At 46.4% G+C, this 21,198-nt stretch overlaps 7 protein-coding genes across 7 annotated transcripts in view; 6 read left to right on the forward strand and 1 right to left on the reverse strand.

The window, feature by feature from the left end:
* The window catches only part of LOC105181216 (zinc finger protein 2-like), a 64,992-nt gene extending 53,812 nt beyond the window's left edge, over positions 1 to 11,180 (forward strand). Inside the window, exon 5 of the mRNA XM_025304667.1 lies at positions 9,137 to 11,180. Coding sequence (XP_025160452.1) covers positions 9,137 to 10,226 — 1,090 coding nt within the window. The 3' untranslated portion in view covers positions 10,227 to 11,180. The remainder of the gene's footprint in view (positions 1 to 9,136) is intronic.
* LOC105181202 (zinc finger protein 778-like) lies at positions 10 to 1,476 on the forward strand. Its single transcript, XM_011137824.3, has 2 exons — positions 10 to 29; positions 424 to 1,476. The coding sequence occupies exons 1-2, from the start codon at positions 25 to 27 to the stop codon at positions 1,430 to 1,432; spliced, it is 1,014 nt and encodes a 337-aa protein (XP_011136126.1). The 5' UTR covers positions 10 to 24; the 3' UTR covers positions 1,433 to 1,476.
* On the forward strand, positions 2,629 to 3,830 carry LOC105181201 (oocyte zinc finger protein XlCOF6.1-like). The gene has a single exon (XM_025304685.1). The coding sequence runs from the start codon at positions 2,630 to 2,632 to the stop codon at positions 3,665 to 3,667; it is 1,038 nt and encodes a 345-aa protein (XP_025160470.1). The 5' UTR covers position 2,629; the 3' UTR covers positions 3,668 to 3,830.
* Positions 10,904 to 12,136, forward strand: LOC105181219 (zinc finger protein 239-like). The gene is made up of 2 exons (XM_011137845.1): positions 10,904 to 10,992; positions 11,116 to 12,136. The coding sequence occupies exons 1-2, from the start codon at positions 10,904 to 10,906 to the stop codon at positions 12,134 to 12,136; spliced, it is 1,110 nt and encodes a 369-aa protein (XP_011136147.1).
* Positions 12,137 to 12,760: 624 nt separating this feature from the next.
* On the forward strand, positions 12,761 to 15,077 carry LOC105181199 (zinc finger protein 239-like). Its single transcript, XM_011137822.3, has 4 exons — positions 12,761 to 12,783; positions 12,852 to 12,938; positions 13,432 to 13,830; positions 13,956 to 15,077. Exons 1-4 carry the CDS (start codon positions 12,761 to 12,763, stop codon positions 14,470 to 14,472), a joined length of 1,026 nt encoding a protein of 341 aa, XP_011136124.2. The 3' UTR covers positions 14,473 to 15,077.
* A 465-nt stretch (positions 15,078 to 15,542) lies between these two features.
* Positions 15,543 to 18,850, reverse strand: LOC105181220 (F-box only protein 39). The gene is made up of 7 exons (XM_011137846.3): positions 18,320 to 18,850; positions 17,581 to 17,816; positions 17,304 to 17,468; positions 16,828 to 17,054; positions 16,292 to 16,450; positions 15,891 to 16,055; positions 15,543 to 15,806 (listed from the first exon to the last, which is right to left on the reverse strand). The coding sequence occupies exons 1-7, from the start codon at positions 18,509 to 18,511 to the stop codon at positions 15,655 to 15,657; spliced, it is 1,296 nt and encodes a 431-aa protein (XP_011136148.3). The 5' UTR covers positions 18,512 to 18,850; the 3' UTR covers positions 15,543 to 15,654.
* A 701-nt stretch (positions 18,851 to 19,551) lies between these two features.
* LOC105181211 (probable enoyl-CoA hydratase) lies at positions 19,552 to 20,880 on the forward strand. Its single transcript, XM_011137836.3, has 4 exons — positions 19,552 to 19,663; positions 19,759 to 20,012; positions 20,100 to 20,394; positions 20,492 to 20,880. The coding sequence occupies exons 1-4, from the start codon at positions 19,552 to 19,554 to the stop codon at positions 20,767 to 20,769; spliced, it is 939 nt and encodes a 312-aa protein (XP_011136138.1). The 3' UTR covers positions 20,770 to 20,880.
* The last annotated feature ends 318 nt before the right edge of the window (positions 20,881 to 21,198 follow it).

A 21,198-nucleotide genomic window follows, 5' to 3' on the forward strand; every position in this document is an offset into this window, starting at 1 on the left:
TCTGATGTGGACAATTGCGACTTGATGATGTAGGTAGTATCCCTGACCGCACAACCGTTCTTTCTGCTGCAAATGCTCGTCTTCAATTACTAATAGTATCGGCGTCTTTTTTTACTCATACCGTGTTTGTAACGAAGATGCGCGTATATAATGCTGAAATATCAGAACAAACGCGAGACCGCGTTTTAACAATGAGACGTTAAAAGGACCACTGGTATACAATTCCTGTGTAATCTTGGAAACTTGCAAAACGTTGAACATTCTTACATCCTCCGCAAACGTCAGCTGTAATTGAAGTCTGTTTCTCTGTTTTTTCGAGCAACAAAGCACATACATTGTTGGAGAAAGAAATATGGAAGAAACAAGGCATCTCTCTCGCATCCCCGAGCACGACAATGACGAGGAATTTGTTGTGTTTTTTAGGTTCACCCAGTTGCTGCAGATCAACGACATCAAGATCGAGAGCTCGCACATGTCGCACGCGTTCCTGGCGAGGATGTCGGCGAACGCCGGCGTGACGGCCAACCTAGCCGGCAGCAAGGAGAACAAGAGGGCGATGAACAAGTCCGTGCGCGTGCATTACGCCTGCGACATCTGCTCGTTCCTGTGCCGCACGAAGGGCAGCCTGAGGAAGCACGCGCAGCTGCACAGGAACACGTGTAGGATATGCGGCGAGCGCTTCGTCGCCATCGACAAGCTGGAGATTCACATGGTACTGAATCACGGCGAGGCCAAGTACTCCTGCCAACTCTGTTACACCGTCACCTGGAGCGTGCCGGACATGACGGAGCACTTCTCCGCGCGGCACCTCGACCCGACGCACAACAACTGCAGCATCTGCAACAAGGAGTACCGTTCGAAGATCGGCATACAGAGGCACATGTACAAACACCACTGCAGCGTCTCCGTGGCGTGCACCATCTGCAGGCGCATCTACAAGAGCGTGAGCGCCCTGAAGACGCATACCAGACTGGTGCACCTCAAGTCCGGCTACCAGTGTGGGATCTGCAAGCGACGGGTCGCCACCGCTGCCTCCCTCGAGGCGCACATGCGTCGGCACGACAACACGGGTCAGCCGACGAACCCGGAGACTTACGTGTGCACCACCTGCGGCGAGTCCTTTCTCAACAAGCGCGACCTCAAAAGCCACGTGGTCAGCCACGGCAGGATCAAGCCGCACGTTTGCCCGGTTTGCCGGAAGGCGTTCGAGGAACGGCGCGTGCAGGTGCAGCACATACTGACGCACATGAACACGCCGTTGTACGTGTGCGACGTGTGCGGGATGAAATATTCGCGGAGGGCCACCCTGGTGCGCCACAGGAGCACGCATCCCGGACCGCTCGGAGCGCTGCCGGAGATACCGGTGACGGACATTGTGACCGAGTTCGTAAAGAACTACTTGAACGAGAGCAAAAACATGCCGAATTCGTAGTTCGGGCTCTGCGAGTCCGAATTGTTTATTCGTATATCCTGCAACGCGAGTTTTCCTCTAGCCTCCGGATTCATCCTCCTACCAGCAAGAGATACTTACGACACGGAAAACACACATACATACACACACACACACACACACACACACACACACACATATTGACCTTTGATAGCGTAAGGGACCCTTTATTTCAGTTATCCGCAAAACTAGAGTGTTTTCATTTTTATAAGTGCATAAAGGAGGAGGAACACGCCGTACTAAAAAGTTTTTATCGGGATACATTAATTTATTAGGTGGTCCTGTTCACACAAGTTTGTTAGACGACATCGCCGTATATAGTTACACACCGAATGCGAGAGTTGCTTTTCTTTTCCATTTGGTTTACATAGAGGTAGGATTCTCCTAGAGTAAAAGGATTGAAAAAAAAAAAGAAAGAAATCGCGGGAGAGAATTGTGCGGTCTTTTCGAGATATTTTTTAGGACGAAACTTATAAGTGTTTTCAATTATATTGTCGCGGGTCGCAGTTATAGAATAAGAGTATATTTGTTGATTCTCTCTCTCAGGTATATATATACATACATATATACTGCGATTTTCTGTTAATAATGTTACGACGCTATATTTTGTAACAAAATGCGGTTCGATTTATATATGAATATTGGTGCAATACGCGTGTGCCGTAAGTTCATTTAAAAATATACGAGCGATTAACGAGTCAAAGTTACGCTGTCGAGATTATTCGATCGAATATGCCCCTCTTAGTCATAATACACGTACTCACTCGTGCACTCGTCTAATCGACTCGCTCACGCCGTCAGGTAAGTCAGCAATCCGCCACCGTTCGCATAATTGATTGCACGTCTTATTTTTTCATTGTACTGACACGCGCTCTTTTCTAGGTGGTCCGTAAGTTTCACGTTGCATTGCGAAAAGCCGCACGCGCGCCGCTAACTAACACAGCCTTCCGTAAACCCATGCGGGACTACTAATCATGAATTAGGAAGGTAACACGAGAGAGAGACGACAACCGAATAAAGTGTACCCCGCGTTTTGTCGAACCGTCTCCGATAGTTATTAAACCGACCCCGAGCATCTCCTCCGTCATCGTCGAACATCGACGACGTCTCCGATAGACCGTACCTTCGACGATTTACCAGTCCAACGGTAACGCAAACGTCCACCTTTTATGTTTTAGAATGGTGGATCCGTTGAATGTCGAATCCAACGCAGTCGAGAAATCGCTCGTCTGGGTCGAGTGCGAATGGACGAACGGCGAGACGCTGCCAGCGGAGCAAGAGGAACAGAGACCGAAAGAGACTAATACGAACATAACTACGGCAGCGTCTAGTCCGCGACGTATAGCCGCGGAAAATCGACCAGCCAGGAGGAAGGCGACGTGCGTGGAGTGCGATCATTGTTGCCGCAGGTTCCCGAGCAAGAGCAACCTCGCGGAACACCTGAAGCAGCACAGGCACAAATGCGCGGACTGTCCGAAGACCTTCAGTCTGCTACGCTGCCTGATCTCGCACATCGAGAAGAACCACCGGCAGCAGGTGTACGAGTGCAGCGTGTGCGAATACAAGAGCAACAACAAGGGCACCCTGAAAAATCATTACATACGACTGCACACGAGCGGCTATGACTACTCGTGCGACACCTGCGGCAAACAATTCAAGATCAAGAAGGCGTTAAACCACCACGTGAAGCAGCATCACAGCGGCGCGCCGCCGATCGTGTGCGACGTATGCGGCCACTTCAGCAAGAACCTGCACGCGCTGAAGGCTCACATGAAGTACCGCCACTACAAGCCGGAATTCGTCTGCCGGATTTGCAGGCGCGGCATGACGACGCAGGAGAATCTCGAGCAGCACCTCATGTGGCACGAGACCAGGGAGAAGGTGCTGTGCCCGACCTGCGGCAAGAGGTTCCGCGGCCGCGACCTTGACTCGCACATGCGGGTGCACACGGGCGCGAAGCCATTCCCTTGCCCGGTCTGCGGCAAGACCTTCCGACGGCAGACCGCTCAGGAGCAGCATGTGCTGATCCACACGGGCAAAAGACCTTACATTTGCGACATCTGCGGTCAGGCCTTCGCCCAGAAGCCCGGTTTAATCTGCCACCGGAAGAGGCATCCCGGACCGTTGCCCCCACTACCGGTGGTCTCCATCAAAAGCATCGTTACGGAATTTACGAAGGAGTACGCGACGAAAAAAGCGGTCATCAAGGTCGAATAGAAGGAACACGTGAGGGAGAAGAAGAGAGAGTGTGTGTATTTGTGTGCTTCGCGTTGTTTCTAACGCATTCTAATGCGTTTTTCTGCAAGGAAGTCTTGCGGGATTATACCCACGGCCTCTTTTTACGTCGAGTTTTCGAGACCGAATGTCTTTCTATGAATTTTTTATTGCATTTTGTACGATCTTTTCAATAAATTTATGATTTTCATATATTTTTAATATATATTAATATCTTGTGCAATCTTTAGAAAACAATTGCAAAACGAATGTATAGTAGATTATATGTGCCTGCGTGTATGTGTGCGTGTGTGTGCACGCACGTGTGTGATATGCCTTGACACACTTACATACACATATTTAATCATTTATTTGAGATAAATGTAGTATCGATTAAAAACTTACAAAGTGACTTGTACAAAGTATTGTACAAAAGTATTGAAATTATGATTGTGATATAGAGCATCGTTATACCAACATCTGCGAATATCTTGACAATACTTTAGATGAATATAAAACAGAAGTGATTTTTCAAGTCATTTAATTTCAAATTTATTTCTTTTTGTAGCTCGTCTCTTTTTTACTTAAACTTTGTTAATAAAATACTGACCAAAATATTTTTCCTCTTATTGGCTACGTAATTTACATATAAATCTTGCATATATATTTGCGACCTGCCATAACAATTACGTTTTCGTGTTTCATGCGTTTTCTTCGTAGTAGAAATATTTTCAAGAAACTGGAAGAGAGATTAAACATTTGATATCACGAATAAGCTCAATATTGAACTGCAGATCGTATCTCCGATGTGACATTATTTAATTCGATCATAATTTGTGTTTTAGTGACATACTTTGGAGTGTTGGCATAAACTATCCGATAAGTCTCGTGGCTTGGTTTTGAACGTATCGCTTTACAACAATACCTATGCTATCAGTTTCGGACTTTCCGAAAATCTAGGATGCCAGCTCAAGGATAATCAGCAAAGAAGAAAATGCTGGGTGGAAAAGGCGGCGAGCGTTTAAATAAGAAAAATCAGGATAAAAGGGCACAAAAGCATGCAGAATTACTCGTATCAAATCTACGACCAGAGTTGCAGGCTATGAAAAGACTTAAAGCACCATGAGAGGACTTGGGGATACCATATATCTCGCTGCAACATATGTATGTAGTGCAAATGCAAGAATAACGTCATATGTAAGCACACGAACTGTTACAAATACGACATGTAGACAAGAAGTTCAATTATCAAAATAATCTGAAGCGACACATGGATATGGGTCCACGTCGACACGAAGTTATAGTAAAGTGCGAGAAGTGTGATTGCATTAACAAGGAACTCGCCGCTCACAAATCCTGTAGGAGGAAACATCCAAAGGAAGAGCCAATCCAAACTCATCTGCCGATGCTGCAAGCGCAGAATAAGTATTTCGAAGAAGGATTTCGAAGCAGCATCTCAAATTGCATCTGTGTTGCCCGCTTTGCGGCAAAATGTTTTTTAATGAAAATCGTTAAGCGACAAACAAGTTTAGAATCCCTTTTTACGTAGACTTTTCAATTATTCTTTCATGAATGTTACTACTATCGTATTATGTATTCGATTTATAAGTAGTTACGGTTCTAGTAAATTCTTGATATATTCGTTGTACTTCCGTATGCAATAATAAGCGCAATATATAAGATAGATCTCTCTGCAAATTTTTGTATCTTTTTGTATTGTTTTTATAATAAACCAGTAATTTTCAGATTTCTTTAGTGTACTTAGTGACTCTGTGTGATAAGTGATAGGCGGTGATAGGAGAACATTAGAATATAAATATATGATGTTTACAACATCTGTGCTTAAAATGTATGTATAACATGTTTATTTTATTACCTATTGAAGACTGTTCCTCTCCGGTTCACTCAACCTGTATGTATTTCCTTTATTCCTATTATTTCTTGTGCCTTACTTTGTTATTAAATTTTTGATCAAAAAGTCTTGTAAGAGATCTCTTTTTGTTGTCGCTCGCTTCATTCACATACATTGTAATCTATGACCTTGTATTTGTGATTTGTAACACGCGTAACATAATTATATTTCTTTCTTCTTGCGTTCTCTTTGTAGAAATAAGAATATTATTAAATAGAGAATTAAGAAGGGAATTTTCGCGTTTGATATTTCAAGTAAGTGAGCTTAATATTTGGCGGTAGATCGTGTCTTGCGCATGTCATTGTTTAATTCGATCGTAATGTGTGTGTTTTAGCGATTCGCTTATGGATCCTCTATATATCCCGGATTCGAAGAACTTCATTGATTTCTTCGCGGATCTTTCTAACATTCCGAATGCCGACAGCTGGAACCTCTCGCCTGTCGGAAGTACAGAGTGTACACCAGAATACGTTTCCCCTCTACGTAGAAGCACACGTCTCGCGAGGAGGGAAACGATCGGCTGGTCGTCAGGACGTATCGTCGATAGGAAGAAGCTGAAATCCACCGTGGAGTGCAGCGCGTGCAGCGAACATTTCAGCCGTAAGACCGCCGTGACAAATTGCACGATGCAAGGCAAGTATCAGTGTCAAACCTGTTGCCAGAGGTTTAGCCTGGAGGAAGACCTGAAGTGCCATATGAAGGAGGCCCACAAATCTCCCAAACGCTCCGTAAAAAATCAATTTCAACTAATCAACCGCAAAAATCACGGAAAGCGTAAGAGCAACTGCGATGACTTTGCAACTTGCGGTATTTGCTACAAGAAGTTCCAAAGTAAGGCGAGGTTGAGTCTGCATATGAGGAACAACCATAAGAACAACGTTTCGTCAGTTAAACGTGACAAGCGCGGTCGCTTGCACGGTACTGCGTTGTCCTGCGAGGCCTCGGAGTACAAATGTTTCATCTGCTCGCAATACATGGCATCTCGGGAGGATCTCGAGCGGCATCTCAAGTGGCACGAGATCAGAAGGGTATGCCCGATCTGCAAAAAGAAGTACCATGCTTATTACCTCGAGTCGCACATGCTAATGCACACCGGTGTGAAGCCGTTCGTCTGTCCCGTCTGCAGCAAGACCTTCAGACTAGAGACTGGACTGTTCCGACATATAGTGATCCACACGGGCAAGAAACCGTTTGTCTGCGATGTTTGCGGCATAGCTTTCTCCTGGAGAAATAATCTAATTCGACACAGGGTGAAACACTCTGGTCCATTGCCCAAATTGCCGGTAGTCTCCATCAAAAACTGGATCTTGGAATTTACAAAGGAATATACGAAGAAAAATGCAGTCAGCAAGATCAAATAATAATAATCAAAGAGGAATACAAGAGGCCGAGAGGGAAAGAAGATTAATTTAACGAGAAAGTCTAATCGGAAACATGTCTACAGACCTTCTCGTGTCGCCTTTTTGAAACCGAGTATCTCCTCTACGAGTTTCACGGCTATATATTTGGATGTCGGTTAATTATAATTATGCAATAACTTTTCATACGTTTATGAAATCTTTTTTGTAAGTCTAGCTATGTACATGCTGATACATAGAAAGAATTAGAGAATGGTGATAGGGTGGTTCTTCTGCAAAGTCGTCTAATTATATTTTATTGTACACAGTTTGTAATAAATCTATACTTCTTTTCTGTATATTTTTTATACGTTTATTGATGTTCCATATGCAACAAATGCTACATGCAAAGAGAAACAGCAGACCAAATACATCGCGATATATCTTTATTTATGTGTCCATTTGCTTGAAAAAGAAACGTATTATTAATATATCCTTTGTGGAACGATGAATCTTGATACAATAATAAAATTATGATCTTTATTTAAACAGTATCGTGACCACTGATGATTATTTCGATGACAAAACATCAGATGAACACAAAAAGAAATTCTTGCTTTCGATTCATTCAATTTTTGTTAAATCCTTTAATTTTTTTATTTATCTTATTCGATTGCTTAATCTTGGTGCTTAAAAAAATCCTGTTCGTAAGATTCTTTGATATTGACACTACATAATTTACGTAAAATATAATTTATATATTTACAATTTTTGACGTAACAGTTATATTTCCATGCTTTACATGACTTTTTTCATAGAATGGGAATATGTTCAAGTTCAAGAGGCTCGAAAAAAAATTCAACGCTTGACATTTGAAGTAAGTGAACTCAATATTTATTGGTAAATCGTGACTTGCATGTGGTACTAATTAATTTAACGATGTTAATTAATTCGATGTAATTTGTGTTTTAGTAATTCGCATATGCACTCTGCGAACTCTTCTGGATATCCATAATTCGGGTTGATTCTCCGCTGAAAATAGAGAAGATATCGGGGTACATCTTCTCTATGCGTAGAAATAAATGGCGTGCGAACGGAAAAGGATGACCGACGCAACATAGCAAGACGTGAGAGAACGAATCTCAAGCAAGAGATAGCTGACAAGAAAAAGGGCTCCTCATTGAATTGCGGAAACGTGCGGCAAATATTTCAATCTGAGGACATGAGGAGGCAAGTCAAGTACAATTGCCACAACTGCCTCATGAACTTTTGTCTGAAGCGACAGTTGAAGCGCCACATTCTGAAATTCCACGCACAATTGGTCCGCAAATCCGAAATAAAAGAAACACGAGAGAGAGAGAGAGAGAGAGAGAGAGAGAGAGAGAGAGAGAGAGAGAGAGAGAAAGAGAGAGAGAGAGAGAAAAGTGAAAAAAGAGAGAAGCTCATACTGCCTTCGAAATATTTTCCAACGGGAGAATCCTGTTGAACCTGCAGCCTTTTTTGCGTTGAGTTTTCGAGACGGAATGGCTTTCTACAAGTTTTTCTTGTATTTTGTACTTGGTTTAACAATGCACAATTTTTTGTACATTTTTGTACTTTGTATTGAGTTTGTTGTAAAAATACACGATCTTTTTGTGCATTTTTGATGTATTTATTGAGTCATTCTGTGATGAGAACGTGCGATACGTGCAAAAGGATTGGACGGCAATTATATAGGATACGTATGATGTTTTATTTATTTGAGATAAACATGGTTTATGAAACATGATTCAACATGGATATTAAGCCTGTCGTTGAACAATGAATCTTAGTGCAACAATGGAATTGCAATTGTTGTGCAGAGAGTATAAGTTATCATGGATCATATGTCGATGACAAATTTTCAGATGAGTATAAGAGAAAATTCTTGTCAATCCGTTTATCTCTTTGTTTCCATTTGATCTCTTTGTTTAATTTTCTCCTTATCAAGAAGACTTGTTGTAAAGTCTTTCATACTAATTATTTATTTTTCACGTGAATCGTAACCAACACATTTGCGATTTAACGTGACATAATTATATTTTGATACTTCACCGTTCTCTTCGTAGATTAGGAATATTTTCAAGTAAAAAAACTGGAAAAGAAATTCGGCACTTAATGCTTCAAGTAAGTAAGCTCAATATTTAGCAGTAGATCGTGTCTTGCGTGTGACATTATTTAACTCGATCGTTACTTGTGTTTTAGTGACTCGCCTGCGGACCCTTTGAACGTTACGGATGTCAATAACTTGGAACACTACGTGGTCGAAAGCATAGAATGCACACCAGAGTACGACTCCTTGCCCGGCAGGAAGAAACGTCACATCACGAGAAAGGGGAAACTGAGCAGTGCGCCGAGGCAAAAAGATCACTGTTCGAAGAAGATCCCGAGAGGACAGACTCTCCATCAAGACAAGAACGAGCGGAAGAAGCCGTTGCTCTCCTTGGAGTGTGCCACATGCGGCAAACGGTTCGGCCAGAAGAGCACCATGATAAAGCACATGAACCAGCACAAGTATCAGTGCCAAACCTGCTGCCAGAGCTTCAGCCTGAAGCGAGACCTGAAGCGCCACGTGGAGAAGGCTCACGGGCCTCTCCTGTATCCCTGCAGCATCTGTGAGTACAAGAGCAACAACAAGTGCACCTTAAAGGACCACTTCATACGGAAGCACACCACCAGTTTCCAATACTCGTGCACGGTCTGCAGCAAGCAGTTCAAGATCAAGAACGACCTGAAGCAGCACATGAATCAGATGCACAGCGGCGAGCCGCCCATCATCTGCAGCATCTGCGGCCACGCCTGTAAGAACGTGCCGGCGATCAAGGCGCACATGAAGTATCGGCACTACAAGCCGGCATACGAGTGCAAGATATGCAAGCGCGGCCTTACTACGCAGGAGTACCTGGATCAGCACCTGATCTGGCACGAGCGCAAGGAGAAGGTGATCTGCCCGACCTGCGGCAAGACCTTCGGTCAGAAGAGGGACTTGGACCTTCACTTGAGGATCCATCAGGGCATCCGGCCGTTCTCCTGTCCAGTTTGCGCAAAGACCTTCCCCAGGAAGACCGCGCAAGAGCAGCACATGTTGATACACACCGGCAAGAGGCCGTACATCTGCGACATCTGCGGCCAGACCTTCGCGCAGAAGCCCGGACTCATCTGCCATAGAAAGCGCCACCCCGGACCGTTACCGCCGTTACCAGTGGTGTCCATCAAGAAGATAATCATGGACTTCACGCAGGAACTCGGTGTTCCTGCTGCTCAGCAGCAGGATAAGATAACGTTAGATAACTAATTCTCGCGTCTGGTAACTGTGGTGCGTGTCGTCGTGAGCGAGCAAGTGAGAATTCGGCCTTGGGTCCATGTCCGGAATTTACGCGCGAGTCTTCCATTCGCGTGGTCTTCCAGTGTCAAAGGATGTTCTGAGACTGAGTCGAAGTTTTTCTTACGCCCAATATAAAATTGTTCTTTGTTGCGCGATGTTAACGTAAGTATTAGTAGTGATATTTAAGTTGATAATCTTATTTTTATTGTACCGTCGTACCGAACTAACTGCACGCATTCACACGAGTGCAGGACATTTTACGAAGAGTGAGATTTCAGCCTGTGTAATATAATGATCCTTGTAAATGAATCGTTGAATTATAGAAGAAAAAATATGTCGCAAAGATCGAAGGGCTCGGGGAAGCGCAAGTTCTCTGCAAGACACCGCGTGATTCCGAGGGGAGAAAGAAGAAGGGAAATCGAAAGTTACAAATTATACAAATCTTCATGCGGTGTATATAAAAACGACTGTATTTGCTTGGTCAAATAAAAGTCACCATTATCCAATTGTCTTGCTACATTATACGGAGCTAAAAGGAACGGAAACTCGAGCGTTGCTCCGACACAGAGTAACTCGCCCCCGAATCACGACCGATCGAGGCGCAATTCGTTCGAAGTGAAGGCTTCTGAGAGCCGATTTTCACAGACATGCTAATGTCTGATTACACCGTTGATCATATCGCCGATGTTTCTCGTAGCATCCAGTCGTTCGGAGACAACTTCCACCGGGAGGACTGGTAGGTTATAGTCGGCGGAACGAAGAGATGAACCGAACTACTTGAGACACGCGCAACTTTTCACAGGATACGTCATAAGCCTTAACGAATAGATTATTAAACAAAGCACGATCATGAACACAGCTTTAATGAGACTCTAGACCCTACGGCGCAGAGCTCGTCTCGATGTTTCACCGCGGTCCTTCCTCGTTTCAGACAACGACGTGGCAAGACGCGCGCCGTGCACCAGTGCGTCAAGTGCGGCGCCTGCTTCCGGCACACGCGGAAGCTCGTAGAGCACCTGAAGAACCTGCACAACATCGAGCGTGCCTTCAGCTGCGACGAGTGCGACAAAACGTTCCGCAGCCCGATGAACATAGCTCGCCACAAGCTGATCCACACCGGGCTGAAGGTGTTCACCTGCGAGCTCTGCGACTACAGCACCAACCAGAAGTCCAACCTCGAGTGCCACCGTCGCCGGCACGCGCGGGACTACAGCTTCAAGTGCGAGAGCTGCGAGCGCAGCTTCTACCACAGGACCGAGTACCTGGAGCACCGGAACGCGCACACCAACAAGAAGCTCTACCGCTGCGAGCACTGCCGCAAGTGTTACCTCTACAAGAAGAACCTGTCGGTGCACTTGGCGACGCAGCACGCGGCCAACAAGCAGCCCGGTCCGGCCGGCGCGAAGGGCATCGCGCGCGCGAGGCATGTCTGCAAGCTCTGCGCGGAGAGGTTCGTCTACAAGAGGCTGCTGACGCAGCACATGAAGAACCAGCATGGGCTCTCGAGCCCGCCGGTCAAGCACCTGTGCGACCTGTGCGGCGCCGAGCTGTCGTCCCGGCGACGCTTGATCGTGCACAAGCGTGCCCACACGGGCGAGAAGGTTTTCCAGTGCGACACCTGCGACAAGAAATTCGCCAGCAAGGAGAACCTGAATATCCACAAGCGGACGCACACCGGCGAGAGACCGTACGTCTGCTCGCAGTGCGGCAAGGGCTTCTCGCAGAGGACGTCGCTGGTGCTGCACCAGCGTTTCCACTCGGGCGAAAGGCCGTATCAGTGCCCTGACTGCGGCAAAGGTTTCGTGTCCAGTTCCTTCGTCAAGAGGCACCGCAAGGTGCACGAGAAGACTACCGCCGCCGCCGCGCAGCCGGAGACCTGAAGAGGCACGCTCGGTCGACCGATCGTGTAGAATTCTGACATTCGACGGCGCTAACGGAGGCTTCACAAGCAAGGGCTTGCTTGTGCAAAAGTGTTAGTTACTTTGTGTAGTAGACAGAGGGGGGAGTGTTTCTCTCTGCGGTGTAGATTGCAGCTGAGTGTATGAAATAGCGAGAACATCGCGTGTGTTTTTTACTTTGAGAACTTTGAAAAGAGAAACTCGAAGGTGGTGAGTAAATTTTTCTTATCCCTCTTCGAGTGGTTCGATTGAACTTCGGAGTCCACGACGTCGTTCGCGGTTTCTCTTCAGCCGTGGGAGATTTTAGTCTTAGTTTTAGGATATAATTATATTATTATATATATATAAGAGCGATATTGTGGAATGTAACGTGTACATTCTTTTCATTTCAATCGGTGTTTACGATGATGTGATAAACCTGCAGCCTGCCCTGTGCGATTGTAATCTTTTGTAATGAAGCTTTGTAAATAAAGGAGTATGTTTAACGAAATATGAATTTACGTTTAGTCGAGACTAATTAAGATTACATTCTAATGTAAAATAAATTTCTCCGTTAAGACAAGCGAGCCCGTTCGCAGGCGTCGTGGCGTCGTCGTCGGCCACAGAATGCGAGTTTTCGGGCAAACGAAGTAGAATTACTTTTACAGATCTGTGATGTTTCGTGTAAAACGTGTAATATCTGTCTCGATTATTGCAGCCGACCGACGAATAATCACAATGAGCTTTCCAGCTGCATCGACGTGGAAGCGACCAACGAGACTGGCTTGTCCGATCTGCGGCAGAAGTGAGTTGCATGTTATTTATTTTTCTGATATGTTCAAGTGTTCATGAGTTGCGATCGTCACAATAGGCCCGTGCGAACTAATTTTAATTAATTTTAATATTTTACATATTAAACAAATCACAAAACAATGGGCGGAATGAAACGCTCGGGTGATCGGTTTAATCGTAATCCGTTAGAACCGCTAGAATGTATCTTGGTTTACAATTTTTAACGATAAACCGTTTGACCTTTTCTTTTCTCCTTAAGGTCTTGTTGATTTCTGCTTGTTTTCATCAGGGAGGATCCTCGGTAGAGAGCAAAGCTTCAAATTTAATAATAAAGAGAATTTCTTTAATTGTTTGAACGCACATAACAACGACGGTTTTCATCAGACCAGGTGTCAGTCTTACCTTGTTGGATCAGACGACAAGGTCGGCTCGGCCTGACGGGTTCTTCAGCTGACGCGAAGAGAACGGTCTGTTGCGGGCACGCGTGTCACTTCGAATGCTTGCAGATTCGAGAGTATCGCGAAGACGTGCGAGCTATGCCAGGAGAAGTTCTACTTCGTCTCCAGGCTGGTCGCGCACCTGCGGATTGCGCACGACATTCACCGGCCCTTCGAGTGCGTCACCTGCGGCAAGAGTTACCCCCAGCAGTTCATGTTGAACGCCCACGTGAAGAAGTCGCACACGCCGAAGACGATGCCGTGCGACGAGTGCGGTTTCATGGGCGTGAGCGCGACCGACGTGGAGAGGCACTGCAAGCGGGTTCATCGTGCCCTCAAGTTCACCTGCGACATCTGCCTCAAGAACCTCGAAGACGAGGACACTCTGATCGCGCACACGAACATGCACAACTCTATGCCAAGTCAACGATGCAGCGTCTGCAGTAGCGTCTTCGACGACGTCAGCAGGTATGTCCGAACTTTCACTTCCTAGCAGAAACCGTAAGCTTGAAAGCCTTAGTTTAAACAAAATCTGCCGAAATATATCGTGCGACTGTCGCGACGAGAGAAAGAGACAAAAAATATACGCGTAGCTTAAAGGAACACAATCGTCTGCACCACTACGACCCCGCGAGCGCAGTCAGGAAAGCGAAAAAGCCCGCCGGCGCGAAGGCGACTGAGCACAAGTGCGAGGTTTGCGGCAAGGTGTACAAGTACAAGTCGATGCTGAAGCAGCACAAAGGGAAGGTGCACGGCGCCCCAGTCAGCTGCGAGAGATGCAGGTACCTCTGCGCGCTCTGCGGCAAGGAGCTGAAGACCGCGAAGGGCCTCGAGATCCACAACAGGTTGCACACCGGCGAGAAGCCGTACACCTGCGAGGTGTGCGGCAAGGGCTTCGCCTGCGAGACCCTGCTGAGGACCCACAACGTCACTCACACCGGGGAGCGCAAGTACTCGTGCGACCAGTGCGGCAAGGCGTTCACCCAAAGGTCCACGTTGGTCGTTCACAAACGCTACCATACGGGTGAACGGCCGTACGTTTGTCCGCAATGTGGCAAGGGCTTCGTCACGCGAACCGTCCTCAACACTCACATGACGTCCTGTCGCTGAGACGACTTGCTCGTGAGGCCGAGGGGGACTCAGTGTCGCCAGCGTCGACGTTTGAGAAACGTCGTGTAGAAGAAACTTGAAGCGTGCTCTGGTTCCTCAGCCTCAGTTCCTCGTCAGCGTCGTTTGGATGAACGGCGAGACGGTGAGACGCCTTGGTCGAGTCCTGAGAAACGTGGAGAAACGCAAACAGCGAGACTTCAGCCAATCGATCGATCACAGTCGAGAAAATGTCAGTGTCATAATGGTTCTAATGTTAATTTGACAATTGAATCATTTCTGAACGGAATTGAACGACTCGCTGGGTTGACTGGTTGGGTTTCACCGTTGTTGTTTTCTGTGTGCTGTGGCCTTGAGTGATGATTTTCGGATGAATTCTTGTGCGCACCTCTCAGGACGCTGAATAGAGAAATGTATTTTATTATCTTAGTAACAAAGGAAAAGAGCCGCGTTCGCGGCATTGACTATAATGAAAATAGAATCGGTGTCCCCCGTTTTAAATGTTGACGACATATCACTTACAACGGTAAGTAATCGCACAAACGTTGTAACGCGGTGTATTATTGAATAAAGAAGAAACTATTTTCTTTTAAACACGAACCGTGAGGTAGAAAAGACTCTTCGTTAAAACGCTCAGTGTGATGCATCTGTCGATAATTACTTGAGTTATTTTGTAATTTCCACAACAGAGAGAATATTTCTAACACGTGTAACACGCGTGTTCCAAAGTGTAATACAAAATCCCGACGGTGAATATCATTTATGTCGCAGATTTTTCTCATCAATAATCACGCGCTGTGTGCATTTATTCGCGTCTCGTCGTTCATTACGCGCTCAGCAATTATTATGCGCCGAATAAAACGAGAACCTCGCACGCGCCTGAACTGACTATAAACTTTACATCAGAATTTTCCACGTAGGTGTCAATCATTAATTTTAATATGTTTACTTTTTTTTATACACCCCAGTTTTTCTCCCATGCGGATGCCAGTGCAGACATACAGAATCTCAGTTTTAAACAATTTTAAGAACCATTAAACTGTTCAATAAAAAATACATTCTCTTTCATGATGCTCACAAAGAAAAAAAAAACTGATATCAAAATAAGGAGCTTCAACGCCGATCTTCGCAAAAGTCGCAAAAATCAACGGAGGAGACGCGTCGCTCGGCGCTCGGAGAGACTCGTCAATAGAAGAATAAAATGGAGGTGGGATCCTCGAGCCGGAAGTCGACTCCTTGCTCGTGCATCTTGCGATCGTACTGATAATTGATATCGTTCAGCACGACGCGATTCCGCAGATTGACATCCCGAGGCTTCACGTGTATCGTCTTGAAACCTGCAATCACGTTCTCGTCTCGGTCTCGTGTTGTTCGCCGTCGCTAACGCCGACGCGAACGCAACGCGCGCCTCGCCGACTCACGTGTTTTGTGTTCGGCCTGGAGCTGACATATTTCGCGCAGGGTATCGAGGCTCCTTATGATCCCGTCGTACTGCAATCTCGCCAGGCGCTTGCACCGCAGCAACATGGACACCAATAAATCGTCCAGCGATTCGCGATTATTTCGGAGTTGCAGCATCACCTCGACTGTGAAAGGGAAGCGTTCCTTGTAGACGCCTAGATACAATTGCCTGGTGCAATCGACGTTCTCTTTTAATCAATCCGCAACGGCAGACGCGAGATTGGATCGCCTCGCCGCGAGACCTCGGCGAATTCGCGGAATTATCATCGCCAGATCATCAAGTCGCAATAATAGCAAGTGATAAAGTCGACGACGGTGTGCGCGCGCGCGCGCGGATAAACCGGCGAATGCGAGTAGGTACCTAGCGTGTTCGTGTATTGAGCAATCAGCAGGGCGATCGTGCTCCTGAAGTTCCGCGACCTGCTCTGGTCCCACACGTAACCGCTGAACATGTGAAACTCGGCCAGAGGCACGCTGGGTAGCAGCAGGTAGCACATGTCCTCGAAGTGCGAGATGTTCACTGGAAATCAAACTTGAAAAGCTAAATGGCGCGACTCCATTCTCGCGGCTCCAGCGGAAGCAGAGTCCGATCACGCGGCGATTCGGCCGCTTATTAACGACAATCGTAGCGAATTGTTGCGACTTATTGCGTAATTATAGGAGCTTTCCCTCTCCCTCCTGATCGACCTGATCGACGACGGGCGAGAATCTGCTCTCGTCGCTCGAGAGCGAAGCTCGAGCGCATTCATGCTGATTACATTAGCAAACGTGATGTGATTATATAACGCCTAAGAATAATTACCTTAATGTGATTATCATCATTATGCAATTATACCATCATAGGCACTGCATTAAGCGGTAATTCGAAGCACGCTATTCGGCAACGCTCTGTTATACCTATAGTGTAAGACACCGTTAAATCGGGGCACGCCGACGCCAAGCTGCGCCAAGCGGTGTCCGCCAGCGTGTGCTGCCTGGAGTCGGAGTCCCTCACGAATACGTGCAGGCTCTTCAGCGTCTTCGACGCATCGCTCGCGAGGACGTGGAGCACCTGATTCGACAGAGCCGGGTAATCCAGCTTCAGCAGGCTCAACGAACGGAAGCGGCTCAGCAAGCCGAGGTACCTGCGAGAGCGACAAAATTATCATTATTTACTCAACGCGACGTGTAATAATTCATGAGGCATTTCGTTGTTATCGATGAGAGAGCTTCCCGATCATCCATATAATTTATATCTATTTTCCGGTAATTTATGTAATATGCAATTTATAACATGCGAGACATTTCATCGTCACCGGCGTTGTCTCCTGAAATCGGGCAATTAGCGATTTATACACACATAATCGAAATAGTGGATTGTTATTCCCGCGTACCTCCGGTTGTCGTGGGGAGCTTGCCACTCCTTGAAAGCGCCGCGCAGATCCAAGGAGGCCAGGTGCTCGCGCGACTCCTTGGCGAGCGCCCCCAGCATACGCAAGACATCCGTCACACCGAAGTCGGCGTTCAGCAGGCACAGCGTCGCGAGATTGCGTTGACCGCTGCGGTATTGCAAGGGAAAGAGAAAAGAGAGGAGGAGTTCCGTAATCCACATACAGTTCTACGTGGTCTTTCGCGAGTGACGCGAGCTCGACGGAGGAACGATTTGATCACCGCAGAAAGCGCGCCAACGCGCCGAGCAGCGTTCCCCGGTTGTAGGCGAAGGCCCAATTCGTCAACGTCAGCCGCCGCAGCTGCACATCCTTAGTGCGGACGATCGCGAGAAAGCCGGCGCCGGCCAAGGCTGGGGCGCTGCGTACTGCGAGCTTGACGCGGTGCAGGATCCTCGGGTAGATGTAGGGTCGCGAGAAGGTGAGCTCCAGGCTGCGCATATGCTGCCCGTACTTCGCCTGCGACGGGAGGAAGTGCGACGATCAATCGACGAGCTGCTGTCACTCTCGCCGCAGGAGAGAGACAGACGCGGACGTTGCCCGGGCAGCGGGCTAAAGAGCGCGTCCTTTGGACGTCTTGTTAGAAGCGAAGGATGGACGCGAGATGATAATAGATGGACGGAGAGACGACGGACATCAGCCGGAATTAACGCGAGTTTTTGCGGAAAGAAGGAGTTCCGATCTCTGAGACGTCTTTAAGAGATGCCTTTTAGAAGTTTGTGTTATCTCAGTAACCGATACCGCGAACGATAACAGGCGATGGTAGACGAGGAACCACGCTGTGACAGCCTCTCGGCTACCGGAATCGTGGCTGTCAAAGGTCTGAAGGAAGTCTGAAAGGAGGAAGGCGACGGTACGTCTTCCCTGGAAGATCTGCCGGCATCCCTCGTGTGCTGCACAACCGGCTCCACCGACTCTGCTTAAGCGAACTTTGGCCCTGGAGAAGCGGAGAATGCTCTTACGGTCAATATCGCCGCCGGTGAGAAGTCCTCGCGGAGGTCGCGATCGATGACGATCCTGACGGATCGCCAGAGCACCGGCGAGGAGAGCGCGCGGTTCCATGCCCGGCAGACCTCGCCGACGCTGACGCGATCGGTGTAGTCGAGATGATCGAATATCTGCGTCAGTATCAGCTCCGGTAGCTGATCCCACATCTCCCGGCTTCAGCTTGGCCCGTCCTCATCTCTCCCCCGAGGCGGTCGTCAGCCGGGATTCTCGCGTGTCTTCGGCCGTGTATGTTGCACGCTTGTCGGCTCCGTCGTCGGCAAGGCTCGCTGTTGGATTCCACGCGATCGACCGCCAAGGATCGGCATGAAGTGCGCCCCGGGACGCGAGAGGATAATCGGCACGAGAGCCTTGACACGCGTGAAGTTATTCCGCACCGGAGTTGAGAAATCCACACCGCGCGTAATAAGCGTTGAATTTCCAGCCGTGAACACGATGAAGCGTCCCAATGTCAGCAGACAATATTTTTTTAACGTTTTTTAAATATTTATTTTACATTTTTCCACATTTCCTCCGTTCATTGTGTCACAAATACTTATTTAATGTTTATTCTACATTAATTTTTATTTAAAATTACGATTAAGAAGAGATATTTATTTAACGTTTATTTAATGTTTATTTAATATTTATTTTACATTAATAACTCGTTTAAAATTATTCTTAACGTTTTAAAAATGTTTTCTAAATGTTTTGTTAATACTTTTAAGAACTTTTTTTAATATTTTTTTTCTGATTGCGGTCGCTATTCGAACTTTTATTCGTGATACCATCGCGCGCTGCGCTCGGTACTTATTTAATCTATCCGCCTCATTCAATTCAACAGGAGAATTTTCCCTTGAGAAAAGGATGCGCTTCGAAACTCGCAGCACAGCACTGCGCGGGCCAAGTTGCAATCGTAATTTCTCCGTCCACAAGCTATGCATAACGTAATTTTAATGTATAGCTTCGGCGTCGCTTGATTTTGAATACTATCGAACGTTGCGAGTTACTATCGAATCTGCGATTCGATACATCGACGCTCGCAATCGAGACTCGATCGTGACGCCGGCGGCGGCGGCGTCTCCGGCTTTGCCTCCGTCCTCTGCGTTTCTTTCGTCTCGGTAGGTTGCTGCGATTATGCGACGTAATTCACAGGTCGAATCGCACTGAAGAGAAGAGTCGGCCGTAGGAGATATCGCTGGTTGAAGCAATGCATGTCCTGAGGAAGTTGCACCGCTCGTTCGCGCGGACGCTGAGGCATCATGTGCGACGAACCTTAACCTCTCGGCCAAACGCGAGTACGGTCGCGGAGAAGGATACGGGTAATTATTTTAATTGTCAAGTATGTAGCAGTATGTACTTGAAATTACATGACATTTTGCGTTTACACGATCGTCCGCAACGCGTGCCATTCTAGAGAAAACAATAGTGGTGAGTCGAATTGACCGGGTAACCACAATCGGCATCAACCGGCCGGAGAAGCAGAATAGTCTGGACATCACGACCGCGCGGTTATTGTCGGAAGCGTTGGACGAATTCGAGAGTAACGAGGAAGCAGCAGTGGCGGTGTTGCACGGGATAGGTGGCAACTTTTGCGCCGGTTATGATCTGCATGAGATTGCAAATTACGACGGCGAGAACGAAGAGAGTTTGCCGCATTTTGGCCCATTGGTAAAGCTTATGATTTATATTGTTTTGTCTATGCATCTGTTGTGCATCTCCTAAAAATAGCGAGGATTTCTTTGATTATCATTGCAGGCGTATAGAAATGAATTATCGAAGAAACCACTGGTGGCATCTCTGAGCGGATACACAATTGGTGCAGGATTCGAATTAGCTCTCATGTGCGACTTGAGAGTCGTAGAAGATACAGCAATGATTGGTTTCTTAAATAGACGCTTTGGCATTCCGATCTTATCCGGAGGTACCGTGCGCTTGCCTGCTATGATTGGATATTCTAGAGCTATGGAGCTCATATTGACAGGAAGACTATTATCTGCGGAGGAAATGTTTAATTGGGGTCTTGCGAATAAAATTACTTCATACGGTACAGGTGCGAGTGAGATTTATTATGGAAACTATTGAAATTTGCAAGAAGAAACACGTGGATTTATAAGCATTCTTATCGATATCTCGTTTTCCTCTTCCAGCTTTAGGCTCGGCCGTGAATTTGGCAAAGTCTCTCGTGAAGTTCCCGCCGAAGACTCTGCTCGCGGATCGCGCGTCAACGCATTTCGCTACCTTCTCCGCGAAGCAAATGGACGAAGCGCTACAATTCGAGAAGGATAACGCGTCGCACTTGGTGTTCGAGGAGGGTGTTTCAGGTGCCAAAACATTTGTTGAGGATGGTATAGGAAAGCATGGAAAGACTTACAATATTACGCCGTACGACAAGAGTATCAGGGAAATTGATGAGACTTTATTATAGACCAAAATTTTAGATTAAATATACATAACGCGATATATTTAGTATAATAATTAGATATTCGTGTAATTCGGAATAGATATCACTTTGATTATTTTCATCTTGCAAAATCAATTATTCCATGATATATTTTCATCTTGATTACTCCTTAGATGATAGTTTGTTAATTAAAATTATTAAAATTGAAATTGTATTCAGTTGATGCACCTCATCTAGTATCAGCAGCAAAGTATTATATAAAGAAGAAGAAATGTGCTCGTTTTCCTGAATGCGTATAAATTCATATTAATGATCTAAATTATCAAGAGCAATCTTAAAAGTTTATGAAAAACGCCTGACCTAGGCCCAGTTCCACAACTTGCTTTAAACGGAGTTTAAAGCAAGTTGTGGAACTGGGCCTTAGTCTACTAAATTTGATGGAAGCTGATAAAT

Source organism: Harpegnathos saltator, unplaced genomic scaffold (assembly GCF_003227715.2).
Source record: "Harpegnathos saltator strain DR-91 unplaced genomic scaffold, Hsal_v8.6 scaffold119, whole genome shotgun sequence".
Lineage (NCBI taxonomy): Eukaryota > Metazoa > Arthropoda > Insecta > Hymenoptera > Formicidae > Harpegnathos > Harpegnathos saltator.